Source organism: Polypterus senegalus, chromosome 1, assembly GCF_016835505.1.
Source record: "Polypterus senegalus isolate Bchr_013 chromosome 1, ASM1683550v1, whole genome shotgun sequence".
NCBI classification, from domain to species: domain Eukaryota; kingdom Metazoa; phylum Chordata; class Cladistia; order Polypteriformes; family Polypteridae; genus Polypterus; species Polypterus senegalus.
Genome location: NC_053154.1, coordinates 162,743,407 through 162,760,277, shown reverse-complemented (window position 1 = coordinate 162,760,277; position 16,871 = coordinate 162,743,407). Strand labels below are relative to the sequence as shown.

The 16,871-nt window shown below is 39.3% G+C and overlaps 2 protein-coding genes across 5 annotated transcripts in view; both read left to right on the top strand.

Moving 5' to 3' along the window:
* yeats2 (YEATS domain containing 2) overlaps nt 1-12,714 on the top strand; it is a 143,747-nt gene extending 131,033 nt beyond the window's left edge. For all 4 annotated transcript variants that reach the window (XM_039761706.1, XM_039761687.1, XM_039761696.1 and 1 more), the window contains 3 exons: nt 7,570-7,644; nt 11,162-11,235; nt 11,984-12,714. In XM_039761706.1, coding sequence (XP_039617640.1) covers nt 7,570-7,644; nt 11,162-11,235; nt 11,984-12,101 — 267 coding nt within the window. In that variant the 3' untranslated portion in view covers nt 12,102-12,714. The remainder of the gene's footprint in view (nt 1-7,569; nt 7,645-11,161; nt 11,236-11,983) is intronic.
* LOC120534260 lies at nt 2,002-3,533 on the top strand. Its single transcript, XM_039761715.1, has 2 exons — nt 2,002-3,406; nt 3,501-3,533. The coding sequence occupies exon 1, from the start codon at nt 2,113-2,115 to the stop codon at nt 2,974-2,976; it is 864 nt and encodes a 287-aa protein (XP_039617649.1). The 5' UTR covers nt 2,002-2,112; the 3' UTR covers nt 2,977-3,406; nt 3,501-3,533.
* Nucleotides 12,715-16,871: the final 4,157 nt, after the last annotated feature.

Sequence of the window (16,871 nt, the reverse complement as noted above, 5' to 3'; positions counted from 1 at the left end):
TATTTGCCTGGCGAATTCCTATTGGCAGGCTATTCCAGATTTTGGGTGCATAACAGCAGAAGGCCGCCTCACCACTTCTTTTAAGTTTAGCTTTTGGAATTATAAGGAGACACTCATTTGAAGAAGACTGGAACTTCTTAAGGTTCTTCTGGTTCAAGGATAATGATCCCTCCGAAGGCATAATCGAATATCGAATGGTAGTACATGTATTTGAAAACAGTCATTCACCTGCAATTGCAATTTATGGCCTCAATCGGTGTGCACAGGAAGGTGAAGCACAATATGGAAAGGACGTCAAGCAATTTGTAGAGAGAGATTTTTATATGGATGATGGACTGAAGTCCTTGCCATCTGTTGAAGCTGCTGTTAATTTGCTGAAAAGAACACAAGACATGCTTTCATGTTCAAACCTTAGGTTACATAAGATTGCTTCTAACAGTTTGGATGTTATTAAGGCCTTTCCATCTAGAGAGTATGCAAGCAACCTGAAGGATTTAGACCTAGGAGCAGACACATTGCCAATACAGCGCAGTCTTGGTCTGATCTGGAATTTAAAAACTGACACCTTTGAATTTAAAGTCAATAACGAGGAGAAACCCTTTACTCGCCGAGGTGTTTGGTCTACCATCAATAGTTTATACGACCCCCTAGGTTTTGCTGCTCCAGTCACTATTCGAGGCAAAGCAATACTCCGGGAACTGACTACAGAGTCAAGTGATTGGGACTGTCCATTGTCTCCAGACAAAGAAAGCTTGTGGGAGGGGTGGAGAAACTCTCTGAAAGCTCTGTCAGACCTCCAAGTCCCACGTTCATATTACTTTATACCCCAAGAGGAAATACAAACTAGGAAACTCTGTGTCTTCTCTGATGCTTCAATTAATTCAATAGCTGCTGTAGCCTACATTAAAACCGTAAACCTTAACGGACAATGTAACATTGGGTTTGTTATGGGAAAAGCAAAGTTAGCTGCACGTCCTGAAATCACTGTATCAAGACTAGAGCTCTGTGCTGCAGTGTTAGCACTAGAAATGGCAGAGCTCATTTCATCAGAAATAGATGTTGAACTTGAAGAGACTGAGTTTTATGCAGACAGCAAGGTAGTGTTAGGCTACATTCACAATGAGACAAAGAGATTCTATGTTTATGTTAATAATAGGGTTTTACGGATTCAGAAGTCCACACACCCGAAGCAGTGGCATTATGTACCTACTGACTTAAACCCAGCTGACCATGCCACAACAACAGTCTCCGCTAGTCGCTTGGCTTACTGGACCTGCTTCATTGGCAAAGGTGGAGCAGTACACCGCAACATGTGAAACATTTGAGCTAGTCGACCCGGGCTCTGATATAGAAATCCGCCCCGAGGTATCAGTATTCAATACCACCACCTCAATCCAGACTCTTGGGTCACATTGTTTTGAAAAATTCTCAACTTGGAAATCCTTGGTCCATGCTGTTGCCAGCCTTCTTCATATAGTTCAGCTCTTCAAAGCTTCTGCTGCAGGTAAGAGCAGCTGTAAGGGATGGCATTGCTGTAAGATAGCACACACAGTACAAGAGCTTAAACAGTCAAGGGATATTATCATCCGCACTGTGCAGCAAGAGATGTATGCTAAAGAGTTGCAGTGTCTCAGAAATGGAGAAGCCATTCCCAAATTCAGTGCTCTAAGGAAACTCGATCCTTTCATAGATGAGAAAGAAATGCTCAGAGTTGGAGGTCGTATTAAGGAAGCCAAGTTTACTATTGAAGAAAAGAACCCTCTTTTAATCCCTGAAAGTCATCACATTGCTCCTTTGTTAGTGTATCATTACCATGAGCAGACTAAACATCAAGGGCATCTATTTACAGAAGGAGCTCTACATGTTGCTGGTATATGGATCATAGGTGCAAAAAGAGTTATAAGTGGCACCATATTTAAATGTGTCATCTGCAAAAAACTTTGTGGAGTTTTCCAGACTCAGAAGATGGCTGACTTACCTTCTGAACGGCTTAGTATGGAACCTCCCTTTTCAAATGTAGGGCTCGATGTGTTTGGTCCTTGGATTGTTGCCTCACTTCACACTAGAGGAGGTCTGGTGAACAGTAAACGCTGAGCAGTCATATTTACTTGTATGAGTATCAGGGCTGTCCACATGGAGGTGGTTGAATCCATGGACACCTCAAGCTTCATCAATGCTTTCCATCGGTTCATATCTGTTAGGGGCCCAGTTAAAAGAATCCGCTCTGATAGAGGGACTAATTTTATTGGAGCTTGTAAAGAGCTAAGAATTGCATCAAACCTCGACATTGACTGCATTGAGAGATACTTGTCTGAGCAAGATTGTACCTGGACATTTAACCCTCCACATTCTTCACACATAGGATGGGTATGGGAGCGCATGATAGGTATGGCCCGGAGAATACTCGATTCCATATTTTTACAAGCAGGGACGGCAAGACTAACTCATGATTCTCTTGTAACTTTCATGGCTGAAGTAATGGCTATTATGAATGCCAGACCCTTGACATTAATGTCTGATGACCCAGAAGATCCACAGCCTCTAACTCCTTCCACATTGCTCACCCAAAAGATTGGCCTGATTGAGGCTCCTCCTGGTGACTTCAACACGAAAGACTTGTACAAGCGCCATTGGAGACAAGTGCAGTGTTTGGCTAATGTCTTTTGGGACAAATGGAGGAAACAGTACCTCTCCACTCTGCAGCCGCGCAGTAAATGGCAATCTGGAAGGCCAAACCTAAAATCTGGAGATGTGGTTCTAGTGTGGAATTGTCAATCTAAAAGGAATGATTGGCCTCTTGGACTGGTGACTAAAGTGTTTCCTAGTGAGGATGGTAGAGTTCGTAAAGTAGAGGTTAAAGTTTGTAGAGATAATGAGACCAGACTTCGAGATATCCAGATATCCGAACTTGTTCTTAAGTTAAGGATGATATCTTCGATATCAGGTGGGGAGTGTCATGTTTGTTGGGAAGGGTAAAGTGCCTAATTATTGAGCATTTCCATTTGTGGGTGGTTGTTGTGTTCAGGTATGCATGCTCTGTAATGTTTGTCCTTCCTGAGCCGCCTTAGAGGGGGGCATTCTCTATGTGGGTAATGTATCTGCCACGGACACATAGAGTGAAGTTCATCCTGACTGTTCAGTCCTATGGTAGCATAGCCGGTAAGTTTATATTTGTAAAATGTTACCGTTCTGTACTGCTACGTGTAGTTTAAATCTGTTGTCAAAATGTTTGCATGCTGAATATTATTTTTTTTTTACTTGTAGTTTCACACCTGCTCTTTATTAATAAACTGGAGATTTGTACACCTCGTGTCAAGTCAGTCTCCGGGTCGTCTTATTGATCAAGGGAGGAGTTTAGCTGCCTGAATATCTATTACCACGTAATAGTGAGATCAGAACACCATCTGTAAGCTTACAACGGCGATTCTTCAAAACTTTTAAGGAACATTGAAATATCTTCGTAGTACATGTTTAATTATTCTATCCATCTATCCTTCCAGTGTCACGCCAGCCCAGCAAGAATACAGCACAAGGTAGGATCAATCCATGAACTAGCTAGCGCTGCAGCACCGTGTCCTCACATGTTTAATTATTAACAATATAGATTATTTAAATAAAGTTAAAAGTTTTATCTGTATAATATAATCAGCATATTTTGCTGCATTTCATTTTAAAAATGATATCATCATACAGTATGTAAATATGCGCTTTATAAAGTAGTGCAGGTTGTGCAATATTATAACTGTAGTGCAAGTTTACAGTGAGGTGATTGTACTTAGAAGTACAAACAGTTCTACAAGGAGCACTTGATGGACTGATGGAGTGCGTTTACAGTTCTTGGGATGAAACTGTTTCTGAACTGCGAGGTCCGTACAGGAAAGGCTCTGAAGCGTTTTGCCGTGGCTGAGGCAGCGTGTGCTTGATACTGTATCCCGATAATTCTCTTTCTGATCAGCTGCTGCTGTGATTCCCCACTCAGATACAGTGATATACAGTAATCCCTCCTCGATCAGCGGGGGTTGCGTTCCAGACCCCACGATAGGTGAAAATCCGCGAAGTAGAAACCATAAGTTTGTATGGTTATTTTTATATATTTTAAGCCCTTATAAACTCTCCCACACTGTTTATAAATATTCCTCACAGAGTTATACAGCATAATCCCTTTGTATTCTCTTAGATATTAGGTAAGATTCATTGAAATTATGTATATAAACACACTGTTTATATACAGTAAAACCTAAATATTATTTTAAAGATATTGAGTGTCTCCGATATCACATATGTTACAGCCATTACGATAGACAGGCCACCAGCAATAAATACGTACAACGCAAGGAAAATAGTATACAGTAAATGTGTGTCAGTGACACTAAACGTACGTACATGTACTAAGTACTGTAAGTAGAAAATTAATTATGGTTACTCACCAACAATGACACGATGACTTGTCCGATAACAATGAGTTTAATTTTACTGCACAACAAAGGAGAGCGTTACAGTTCTTCCAAAGGAGCCTCTTCAGGGGATTGTGTAGCACTGTCGTTGTTCTTCTTCTGGCAGTCTTCAATGCAAATCCCTAAAGCAGATTCCATCCAGACTACTGCCTTATTACATTTACTTACAACTCTTTTTGCACCCTGGTTAAAAGGCCACTGCGGCCGTGGATCTTATATTCCTTTCCTACTTTTTAAATAAAAAGAATCGTAGCCTTCAACAAATCCAAAACGTTTACCTTTTCGGCAATCGTTAACATCTTCCGTTTGCGCTTGGGCACGGCCCCTGAAGCAGTAGCAGATCGTTTTGGAGCCATAATGAAGGGCTTGACTATGCACAAAGATAAACACAAAAGAGCACAACTCTTTACACAGAGAAACACGTTGATGCTGAATGAGCGAGACGAGACTTCCTGGTTAACACTGCATTCAGAAGGCAGGAACTTAACTGCATGCTCTGATTGGTTAGCTTCTCAGTCAGGAGAACTTAACTGCGTGCTCTGATTGGTTAGCTTCTCAGTCATCCGCCAATAGCGTCCCTTATATGAAATCAACTGGGCAAACCAACTGAGGAAGCATGTACAGGAAGTAAAAAGACACATTGTCCGCAGAACCTTCGAAGCAGCAAAAAATCTGTGTTATATATTTAGTTATGCTTTCATATAAAATCCGCGATAGAGTGAAGCCGCGAAAGTCGAAGCGCGATATAGCGAGGGATTACTGCAAATACTCTGAGTGGTGCAGTGAGAGTAATATGGAAAAAGATGATCTTCTGTGGCAACCCTAAACGGAGCAGCTGAAAGAAGAAAGTGCAGTGACAGTAACAACGCTAAAGCAGTTATGGTATTTAGAATAGTTTGGCCATTCTGTGGACCATTATATTGTTACAGGTTAATTGCAATCAGATGCATTATACTAATAAACAATATGTGGTTAGTTTCAGTGTATTTATAAAGCTGCGTCAGGGATGTGGATCTAAGAAAGAAAGGGTAACCACACAGGAACAGTAGCACTGCTTTGATGCTGGGTGTCGCCAGTCTGCAAAACCGAACGCAGAACTTGTGTACGACAGGGTATGAGGTACCGTGGAAATGTGCGTGGCTTTAGTCCAAGTTTAGTTTTTATACATCACGTTTTGAATCTGGAAACGTTCGTATGCAATATTTCTGTGGATACGCACCGTTTATACATGAGGCCCCAGGTGATTGTAACCATGCTTTGGTATAAAATTGGCATTCAAGAAAGGCCTAGTCCTTTAGGAGCAAAGATGGGCCAAAGATCAACAATTTTTCTACAAATGAATGAGAAAATCATTCAAAAGTTTAAAAATTATTTTTCTCAAAGACAGATTGAAAGAGATGTGGGTATTTCACCCTTAGCAGTGCTGAATATTATTAAAAGAGACAAAGAATCTGGAGATTTCTTTTGTGCATAAAGGGCAAAGGCACAAGCCTAAGGTGATTAGTATCCCTCTGATGGCACTGCATCAAGAACTTCATTTATAAGTAAGGGGTTTAACCACATGAGCTTAGGAGTACTTTGACAAACCCATATCAGGTAACACATTGCATAGTTATATCCAGAAATGCCCATTACAGCTTTGCAGTGCAAAACGGAAGCCATATGTTAAAGAGTGTCTAGAAGTGGCATCAACTTATCTGGGCTTGTAGATATCTGCCATGGGCCATCACACAGTAACATACATATATTGCGGTCGGACGAATCAGTATTTCAGGTCTATTTTGGAAGAAACAGTTCTCCAGACTAAAGCAGAAAAGGACCATCCACACTCTTACCACCTACAATGGGTATGGGTTATGCCAGTGCTCTGGGAGAGGCTAACTTGCATTTCTATGAAGGTTCCATTAATTCCTAAAAGTACGTAAGAATCAGCCTTCGTGGCAAAATCTCTTTTATATACAGCATTGCTTATTTCAGAAAGATAATGCAAAACCATATTCTGCTTGGATTAGAAAGACATGACTGCATATGTAGGGGGTGCGGGTGCTCGATTGTCCTTCCTGCAGTTCTGACCTGTCCAAAATTGAGAATGTGTGATGGATTTTGAAACACAAAAAAATGCAACAATCAAGAACCTACAATGTTGCACAACTTAAGATATGTTTGTAAGAAGAATGGGACAAAATCACACCTGAAATACTCAATAAATTGGTGTCTTCAGTACATAAACATGTATTGGGTGTTGTGAGGAAGAAAGGAAACATTACAAAGTGGTAAATTCATTTCTGTTCAAAGGCTTTTTTTTAAATATGTTGCAACTATCAAAATCAAAGTAAGTGTTTATTTAAAATAATAAAATGCATTTGTTGTAACGTCAAATAATGTGCTGTGGTGTTGTTTTCAGGTTAAAGATCATTTACTATCACTTACTGTTTTTATTGTATTTTCCATAACGTCCCAACTTTTTCTGAGTTGGGGTTTTAGAGAAGAAAATACAGCACGTCCCCCAGGTTATTAAATTATACATATTGTTCTTTGGTTTTTTTTTTTTTTGATTTTTTATTATTTTAAGAGTGACCTTTGAAACAAGAACTTGTCAGTTTCCATATTTAAGGTTTTTTGAGAATATTATAATTGCAGTATTATTTGGTGTACCCCATACTATCATGTTGTGTACTGGCCCCACACACTTTTATAAATTTGTAACACGTGTTAGGGTATTGTTTATTATAGAAATACAAAGTACATAAAATAAAGTGCGCATACTGTGGACCAAACCTCTTTGAAAACTGTTCATGTTTTAGCTCGTTTCTGATTTGTATTTTGTGTGCCAGCAGTAATAGCATCTGTTGATAAATAAAATCACCTTGTTAGAACGGCCCTTATTTCATGAGACCGCATTGCAGTTCTGATTACTTTAGTCTCTTTGTAAACCTAATTGAAGGTGTCATTCACTGTACCATGTAATCAAAATTCTGAAAATTTCTGTTTTTGCTCTTTCAGATGTGTTATAATTGGCCGTTCATTGTTTAGTAGCTACGATAAATGATAAATTGTAAATTTACATTTTAAGAAAATGTTTTTTTAAGCTTTTTAAAAATTTTGCTCCCAACAGATTGGAATCACATTCCAACCAGTAGAGCTAGAAAAAAATGTTTATGGACCTGCAGTAGAAAATATGATTTTAAAGGTAAGACACACTTCAAAGAAAAGTGATACTGAAAATGATTTTATGAAGGATATTCTTTTTAAAGTAATGTGACATCAGCTGAAATAATATAGTAATAATATTTTAATTTGAACTTTTCAGTATATCCTCTGTTGTTTTCTGCCAGAAATGTTAATACAAAGTAGTTAATAATAATGTAAATAAGTAATCCAACTGCACCAAATATCTGTATTTTTGAAATTCATACTAGGAGCATATTAAAGGCATACTTTACACACATCAGAGTTCTTCAGACTTCAGCAGAAGTCCTTGTTCACAGTCATAGCAGTAGTGTGTTTAATGTTCTAGATTTTAACTGAAATTGTTGTATTTCTACTCCGTTCTTTCTCGAATCGTCAACAGATGGGCCGCATTGACTGTGACATGGCATCGTGCAGAATTGTTTTGATGTTTCTTCTTTCCTTCAACATCTTCAGTTGGTTGTAAAATCTGATTTACCTTATGAGAAAGTGTGTTGTTAAAAGGCAGTAGTGAAGGCAGTGCATAATCAGAACGCAAGGCCCTTAGAAGTTTCTATATTTCTGCATAAATATGACCTAAAACATCATCAGATTTTCACTCAAGTCCTAAAAGTAGATAAAGAGAAACCAGTTAAACAAATGAAACAAAAATATTATACTTGGTCATTTATTTATTGAGGAAAATGATTGAATATTACATATTTGTGATTAGCAAAAGTATGTGAACCTTTGCTTTCAGTATCTGCTGTGACCCCCAATTTGCACCAATAACTGCAACTAAACATTTCCGGTAACTTTTGATCATTCCTGCACACCAGCTTGGAGGAATTTTAGCCCATTCCTCCGTACAGAACAGCTTCAACTCTGGGATGTTGGTGGGTTTCCTCACATTAACTGCTCGCTTCAAGTCCTTCCACAACATTTCAATTGGATTACGGTCAGTACTTTAACTCGGCCATTCCAAAACATTAACTTTATTCATCTTTAACCATTCTTTGGTAGAATGACTTGTGTGCTTAGGGCCGTTGTCTTGCTGCATGACCCACCTTCTCTTGAGATTCAGTTCATGGACAGATGTCCTGACATTTTCCTTTAGAATTCTCTGATATAATTCAGAATTCATTGTTCCATCAATGAAGGCAAGCCGTCCTGGCCCAGATGCAGCAAAACAGGCCCAAACCATGATACTACCACCACCATGTTTCACAGATGGGATAAGGTTCTTATGCTGGAATGCAGTGTTTTCCTTTCTCCAAACATAACGCTTTTCATTTGAACCAAAAAGTTCTATTTTGGTCTCATCCGTTCATAAAACATTCTTCCAATAGCCTTCTGGTTTGTCCATGTGATCTTTAGCAAAAGCAGCAATGTTTTTTTTGGAGAGCAGTGGCTTTCTCCTTGCAACCCTGCCATGCACACCATTATTGTTCAATGTTCTCCTGATGGTGGACTCATGAACATGAACATTAGCCAATGTGAGAGAGGCCTTCAGTTGCTTAGAAGTTACCCTGGGGTCCTTTGTGACCTTGCTTACTATTACACGTCTTGCTCTTGGAGTGATCTTTGTTGGTCGACCACTCCTGGGGAGGGTAACAATGGTCTTGAATTTCCTCCATTTGTACACAATCTGTCTGACTGTGGATTGGTGGAGTCCAAACTCTTTAGAGATGGTTTTGTAACCTTTTCCAGCCTGATGAGCATCAACAACTCTTTTTCTAAGGTCCTCAGAAATATGCTTTGTTCATGCCATGATACACTTCCACAGACATGTGTTGTGAAGAGCAGACTTTGATAGATCCCTGTTCTTTAAATAACACAGGGTGCCCACTCACACCTGATTGTCATCCCATTGATTGAAAACACCCGACTCTAATTTCACCTTCAAACTAACTGCTAATCCTAGAGGTTCACATACTTTTGCCACTCACAAATATGTAATATTCGATCATTTTCCTCAATAAATAAATGACCAAGTATAATATTTTTGTCTCATTTGTTTAACTGGTTCCTCTTTATCTACTTTTGGGACTTGAGTGAAAATCTGATGATGTTTTAGGTCATATTTATGCAGAAATATAGAAAACTCTAAAGGGTTCACAAACTTTCAAGCACAACTGTATTTGTTTCTTGCTCCGAGCTGTTAAGGTTCCAATTAAATCATAACAAAAGCACTGAATTGAATTGTCATGTTCATGTGATATTCAAGTGATATCACTCTGCATTTGTTGTGGCGGAAAAACAGATAGTCCTGCTTACTTTTCTTGGACACTGGATGACTTCTGTGCCACACTAGCATCCCATCAAGGCCTGTTTCTTTCCATCTGCCCACTGTGTGTGATTTACTCTGGCTTTCTACTGCCCTGCTATGAAAAGTCTTTTACCAGGCCCGGTGATGTGCCACAGTGGTTTCACTTACCTTCAGAAGCCCACCATTGCCGCTAGCTGTAGTCTGTCGATGCCTCTGGAGGAATGTGCAGGAATTCCCAGGCAACTCAGCGTCATCAGTCTCCATCTGGATCTCTGGGAAGCAGGCCGTGCTGCACTACATGCTCACACCACTTCAGGTCGCTCTACCCAGTATCTCTGTTTCTGAGGAGGATTCCACTCTAAACTCTTGGGAGTCTAGTTTAAAAAGTCTAGTTTAACTCTTCATCCTATCAGGGGAATTTAGCCCAAGTATCCTGCAGAGGAACCTCACATCTGCTGCTTGTACTTGTAGTCTGGGCCGTTCAAAGCTTGAGACTGTAGGTGAAGGTTATGTTGTAAGCAAACGAGAAAACTAAAACCTTCATCCACAGACTTTGCTCCTATTTTACCACTACAAAACATCACAACATTCACAAAAATAATTAGAACTGATCTTTCATATAAATAACGATAGTTTAAGTGTGTGGCATGTAAAAGAGCTGAATAAATTGAAGTTTACCTCCTGGGACTTTTGATTGATTGCAGTGCTGCTGTCTGGTGATATCGAAAGGCAAATTCTTCTTCTGAACTGTTAAAAACACATATTTGCTTCAAACAATTATTTGTATTCATATATGCACAACTCCTCTAATCTGATGCCTTCTTCCTTATGCAGCTATTTCAGAAGTCCTTGGTTCTGTTTTATATTAAAATTGTGGATTAAAAGACTGATCATGAAGTGTCATTAGAAAGAGCCATGTCACTTACCTCAGCACAGACATTTGTATTCATGAAAGCAGCCTAATCACTCAGTTTTGTGGGCTGTTTCCTAGAACTTTGGCTGGTGCTGCTAAACATTGGGCACATACAATTTAACATTACAAAAGCAAACTGACATTAATGTTCAATATTTATTTTTGAACTATGTTGAATTATAACTTTTCTGGCTACTTAATGTCTTGATCAGAAAAAGGTGGCACAGTTTAATATTTTGGAAGTGGTATACAGCATGAAGCATAACTCTTATGATCTAGAAAATGATGATTTTAGTTTTGTTTACTGTATATTTGTAATATAATTGTAATCTTTGTATATGTGTATTTCTCTTGCAGGCTACTGAGCAGTTTGCAAGTGAGATTCTAAGAGAAGCATTAGCAGTTGCCTATGAAAAGTCACCTCAGAACAAGTAAGCTCACTCTTGTGTTGTAATCTGTCTTCATGGAGTACCACCAGGGTGCAGTCTTCATGTAGGAAAAATTGCAAACTCTACTTTTTAGTTGTTTTTTATAATAACAATACATTTTATTTATATAGCGCATATCCCATGCTCAAAGTGCTTTATGCATCTTTGCTTCATCCAAAGTGTGACAGTTGAAGAGGATGGTCATCGTCATTTTCCTGTCACTAAATTCCTGGCTGTTTGCACGTCCACATGTTATTAGCACTCAAGCTGGCATCAGCGTGCCGTGCCGTGCACTAATACACTTTTTTATTTTCATTTAAAGTGTTGATGCAGATTCAGGTTTATGTCAGGCCCCATTTCTCAGTTTATTTGTGCAGTCCTCGGTAAATGAAAAGGCTAATGATCCATTGGCAATACAGAGTATGAAGACACTCGGCATGATGCAAGGATGGTATCAAGACAGAAATTGCTGGCACTAAAGCCCCAGGAGACGTTATACGCTAGTTTAGTGTGGTACTGAGACCACAAAGTGACAAGCATGGGATACCTAACTCTAGCAGGTGAAAGGCAGGGATTCTCAGAGTTTCAAATGATGCCCTTGTTTCCTGTGTTTGCAGCTCTGCCACTACAGTTTTTAAAATGAGAGCTTTCTAAAACACTTTTAAGCAAGTTCATTTTCACGTACACTGGCCTCAGTGATGCTCCTAGCTAGCTATTGTTGACCAGACCTTCTAATCTGTTTTCTCTTTAGGAATCCAAAAGAAGTTACAGCAATGAACCTTCACCAGGCTATTAACAGCATTGCAAGATGCGACTTCCTCACCAACAAGTACATGGGAATTTTACTTAAACATGACCACGTAGGCTGAATCTCTCCATCCATCCAGTCCTTAGAATGCTAACTGAAGAGCTTCTTGCGCATCTCTCTTGTGTGTCGGCTGCTACTGCCTTTTACACCTTCGATTCAGAGGGTTTTGCAGAAGAGGCTGACTCAACAAGTGAGACTTTGAGTAGCAGACAGTAGAAATGAACCACGAAAAAATGTTTATTGTTTTTTTTTTTTTTTTAAATACTGATTACTGTCATTTCAGACAATAAAATTACTTTTCTGCGTTATGTATAAGCCTATTGAAATACAAGAAGGTACATTTTAGAATGTATAATAGTTTCCATCTTTGCAGTCATTATTTTTTCAGTCAGAGGCATTAATTTATCATGTGTGCTTGTGAACTTGTCGAGAGACCTTGTTCGTTGTACTTTTAAGACATTGTCAAATTTATTGTATATTTTCTAGAGGTTTTTTTTAGTGGTAATCTGAATCTTCCTGTTCTTGGATTCCTGTCTTGACTTTTAAGTGTGTAAAATGGTTGAGTGTGGATGACTACAAATGCATTGTACAAACCAGTTGATGCTTCACTTGTTACAGTAAATGATCTCAATGAGACAGTAATGCTTGTTGCATTAAAACGTTTTTTACAGTGAGTATGACTTGTGTCATTTTTACACTTCACAGTGTCACTGTCAGAAGGTTTGGTGCTTGTGTAATGTCTTAGGAACAAAAGGAGAGAACATTCAATGCGAAATCACTTGTCAGTTCTTGCACATCTAACAGTGGGATGCAAAAGTTTGGGCAACCTTGTTAATAGTCATTATTTTCCTGTATAAATCGTTGGTTGTTACGATAAAAAATGTCAGTTAAATATATCATATAGGAGACACACACAGTGATATTTGAGAAGTGAAATGAAGTTTATTGGATTTACAGAAAGTGTGCAATAATTGTTCAAACAAAATCAGGCAGGTGCATAAATTTGGGCACCGTTGTCATTTTATTGATTACAAAACTTTTAGAACTAATTATTGGAACTCAAATTGGCTTGATAAACTCAGTGACCTCTGACCTACATACAGAGGTAAATCCTATAATGAGAAAGAGTATTTAAGGGGGTCAATTGTAAGTTTCCCTCCTCCTTTAATTTTCTCTGAAGAGTAGCAACATGGGGGTCACAAAACAACTCTCAAATGACCTGAAGACAAAGATTGTTCACCATCATGGTTTAGGGGAAGGATACAGAAAGCTGTCCCAGAGATTTAAGCTGTCTGTTTCCACAGTTAGGAACATATTGAGGAAATGGAAGACCACAGGCTCAGTTCAAGTTAAGGCTCAAGTGGCAGACCAAGAAAGATTTAGGATAGACAGAAGCGACGAATGGTGAGAACAGTCAGAGTCAACCCACAGACCAGCACCAAAGACCTACAACATCATCTTGCAGCAGATGGAGTCACTGTGCATCGTTCAACCATTCGGCGCACTTTACACAAGGAGATGCTGTATGCGAGAGTGATGCAGAGGAAGCCTTTTCTCCGCCCATAGCACAAACAGAGCCGCTTGAGGTATGCTCAAGCACATTTGGACAAGCCAGCTTCATTTTGGAATAAGGTGCTGTGGACTGATGAAACTAAAATTGAGTTATTTGGGCATAACAAGGGCGTTATGCATGGAGGAAAAAAACACAGCATTCCAAGAAAACACCTGCTACCTACAGTAAAATATGGTGGTGGTTCCATCATGCTGTGGGGCTGTGTGGCCAGTGCAGGGACTGGGAATCTTGTCAAAGTTGAGGGACGCATGGATTCCACTCAGTATCAGCAGATTCTGGAGACCAATGTCCAGGAATCAGTGACAAAGCTGAAGCTGCGCCGGGGCTGGATCTTTCAACAAGACAACAACCCGAAACACTGCTCAAAATCCACTAAGGCATTCATGCAGAGGAACAAGTACAACGTTCTGGAATGGCCATCTCAGTCCCCAGACCTGAATATAATTGAAAATCTGTGGTGTGAGTTAAAGAGAGCTGTCCATGCTCGGAAGCCATCAAACCTGAATGAACTAGAGATGTTTTGTAAAGAGGAATGGTCCAAAATACCTTCAACCACAATCCAGACTCTCATTGGAACCTACAGAAAGCGTTTAGAGGCTGTAATTTCTGCAAAAGGCGGATCTACTAAATATTGATTTCATTTCTTTTTTGTGTTGCCCAAATTTATGCACCTGCCTGATTTTGTTTGAACAATTATTGCAAACTTTCTGTAAATCCAATAAATTTTATTTCACTTCTCAAATATCACTGTTTGTGTCTCCTATATGATATATTTAACTGACATTTTTTATCATAACAACCAACAATTTATACAGGAAAATAATGACTATTAACAAGGTTGCCCAAACTTTTGCATCCCACTGTATATTAAGCATCACTTCAGGTCAGGATTGGGAAGCCTTCATCATGTGCCACTGGCTTGCACTGATAGGTAACTTGTGCCAAGTCGTTACTTTTCTTCTTCCTTTTGCAGTGTTAAATACTTGTCAAATGTTTTATCTTCTTAGTTTTCTTACGCTGAAAACATTCAGATTCTTCAGACTTGTCTCATAGCCTTAGTGTGTCTTAAGCTAAACCTTGTGACTTGCATTTCATGCTGTGTTCCATATTGCTTCTTTCCACTGACTGTTATTGGATAATAATCGGACCAAAATGGAATTTGTACTTTGATAAGTGTATCTAATATTTTATCTTTTAACATGTAAAACATACAGTACATTAAACTTAATGTAACCAGTTGTGATTTTTATACTGGTCCATCTACAGTCATATGAAAAAGTTTGGGAACCCCTCTTAATTCTTTGGATTTTTGTTTATCATTGGCTGAGCTTTCAAAGTAGCAACTTCCTTTTAATATATGACATGCCTTATGGAAACAGTAGTATTTCAGCAGTGACATTAAGTTTATTGCATTAACAGAAAATATGCAATATGCAGCATAACAAAATTAGACAGGTGCATAAATCTGGGCACCCCAACAGAGATATTACATCAATACTTAGTTGAGCCTCCTTTTGCAAATAAAACAGCCTCTAGACGCCTCCTATAGCTTTTTATGAGTGTCTGGATTCTGGATGGAGGTATTTTTGACTATTCTTCTATACAAAATCTCTCCAATTCAGTTAAATTTGATAGATGCTGAGCATGGACAGCCTGCTTCAAATCACCCCATAGATTTTCGATGATATTCAAGTTAGGGGACTGTGACAGCCATTCCAGAACATTGTACTTCTCCCTCTGCATGAATGCCTTTGTAGATTTCAAACTGTGTTTGGGGTCATTGTCTTGTTGGAAAATCCAACAACTGCGTAACTTCAACTTTGTGACTGATGCTTGAACATTATCCTGAAGAATTTGTTGATATTGGGTTGAATTCATTCGACCCTCAACTTTAACAAGGGCCTAATTCCTGAACTATCCACACAGCCCCACAGCATGATGGGACCTCCACCAAATTTGACACTAGGTAGCAGGTGTTTTTCTTGGAATGTACTGTTCTTCCACCATCCAAAGCTCTTTTTGCTGTGACCAAATAACTCAATTTTTGTCTCATCAGTCCAAAGCACTTTGTTCCAAAATGAATCTGTCTTGTCTAAATGAGCATTTGCATACAACAAGTGGCTCTGTTTGTGGCGTGAGTGCAGAAAGGGCTTCTTTCTCATCACCCTGCCATACAGATGTTCTTTGTGCAAATTGCACTGAATTGTAGAACGATGTACAGATACACCATCTGCAGCAAGATGTTCTTGCAGGTCTTTGGAGGTGATCTGTGGGTTGTCTGTAACCATTCTCACAATCCTGCGCATATGCTGCTCCTGTATTTTTCTTGGCCTGCCAGACCTGGGTTTAACAGCAACTGTGCCTGTGGCCTTCCATTTCCTGATTCCATTCCTTACAGTCGAAACTGACAGTGTAAACCTCTGAGATAGCTTTTTGTAGCTTTCCTCTAAACCAGGGGTGCCCAATGCATTGATCACGATCAACCGGTAGATCGCAAAGGTAGTACAGGTAGATCGCGTTGCATTCAAAACGTTAGTCTATCATATATCCTCTCTATGGCATTTGCCACTTGAGTGACATACAGGGCGGCCAGTCTGAGATCTCTTCTCTTCTAACACACTGGTCATCCTGCACGCACGATCAAATGCGCGAGCTACTGCAAAACTCAGGCTGTGATCTAGTTAGCCTTCCAATTTATATCGAATAAAGAAGGGATTTAAAAAAAAAAAAATTGTTTGGGGAGGGTATGGACTGGACATGAATTGGAAGAGGATTTTTTTTCTCACAATGTCACAATCGAAGTGCGTTTGTCTGATCTGTCAATCTATCATTGCTATTCCAAAGAAGGAAAATGTGGAAAGGCACTTTCGAACTGTTCATAAAAACTACGAAACTGACGTCCTTCTGAAAAACAATCTGAGAAAGAAAAAGGAGAGGGAACTAAAATCACAGTTAATCGGACAGCCATCATTTTTTAGCGCCTTGATTTGGGGAACATCCAAAACTTCACGTCAGAGCTGGAGATGCAATGGAAGGTGTGTGCGCAACTTGACAGCATACGCTACACAGAGCAGATTGGGAATTGTCTGTCAGACTTTGACAGACGGTTTCAAAACTCGTTTTTACTTGAGCCAATCGCTACATTTAAGTGCTCTCCAATTAGGGAAGATGTTGAGGATGATTCACTCGCATCAGAAATTGCAACACTGTTTCACCTAAAACTCGTCTACAAAATGTGCTACCTCCTTGACTGCATTT

Bases quoted from the DNA above. Each gene is read 5' to 3' on its own strand.
- LOC120534260 (XM_039761715.1), top strand. From the start codon at position 2,113: ATGAGTATCAGGGCTGTCCACATGGAGGTGGTTGAATCCATGGACACC.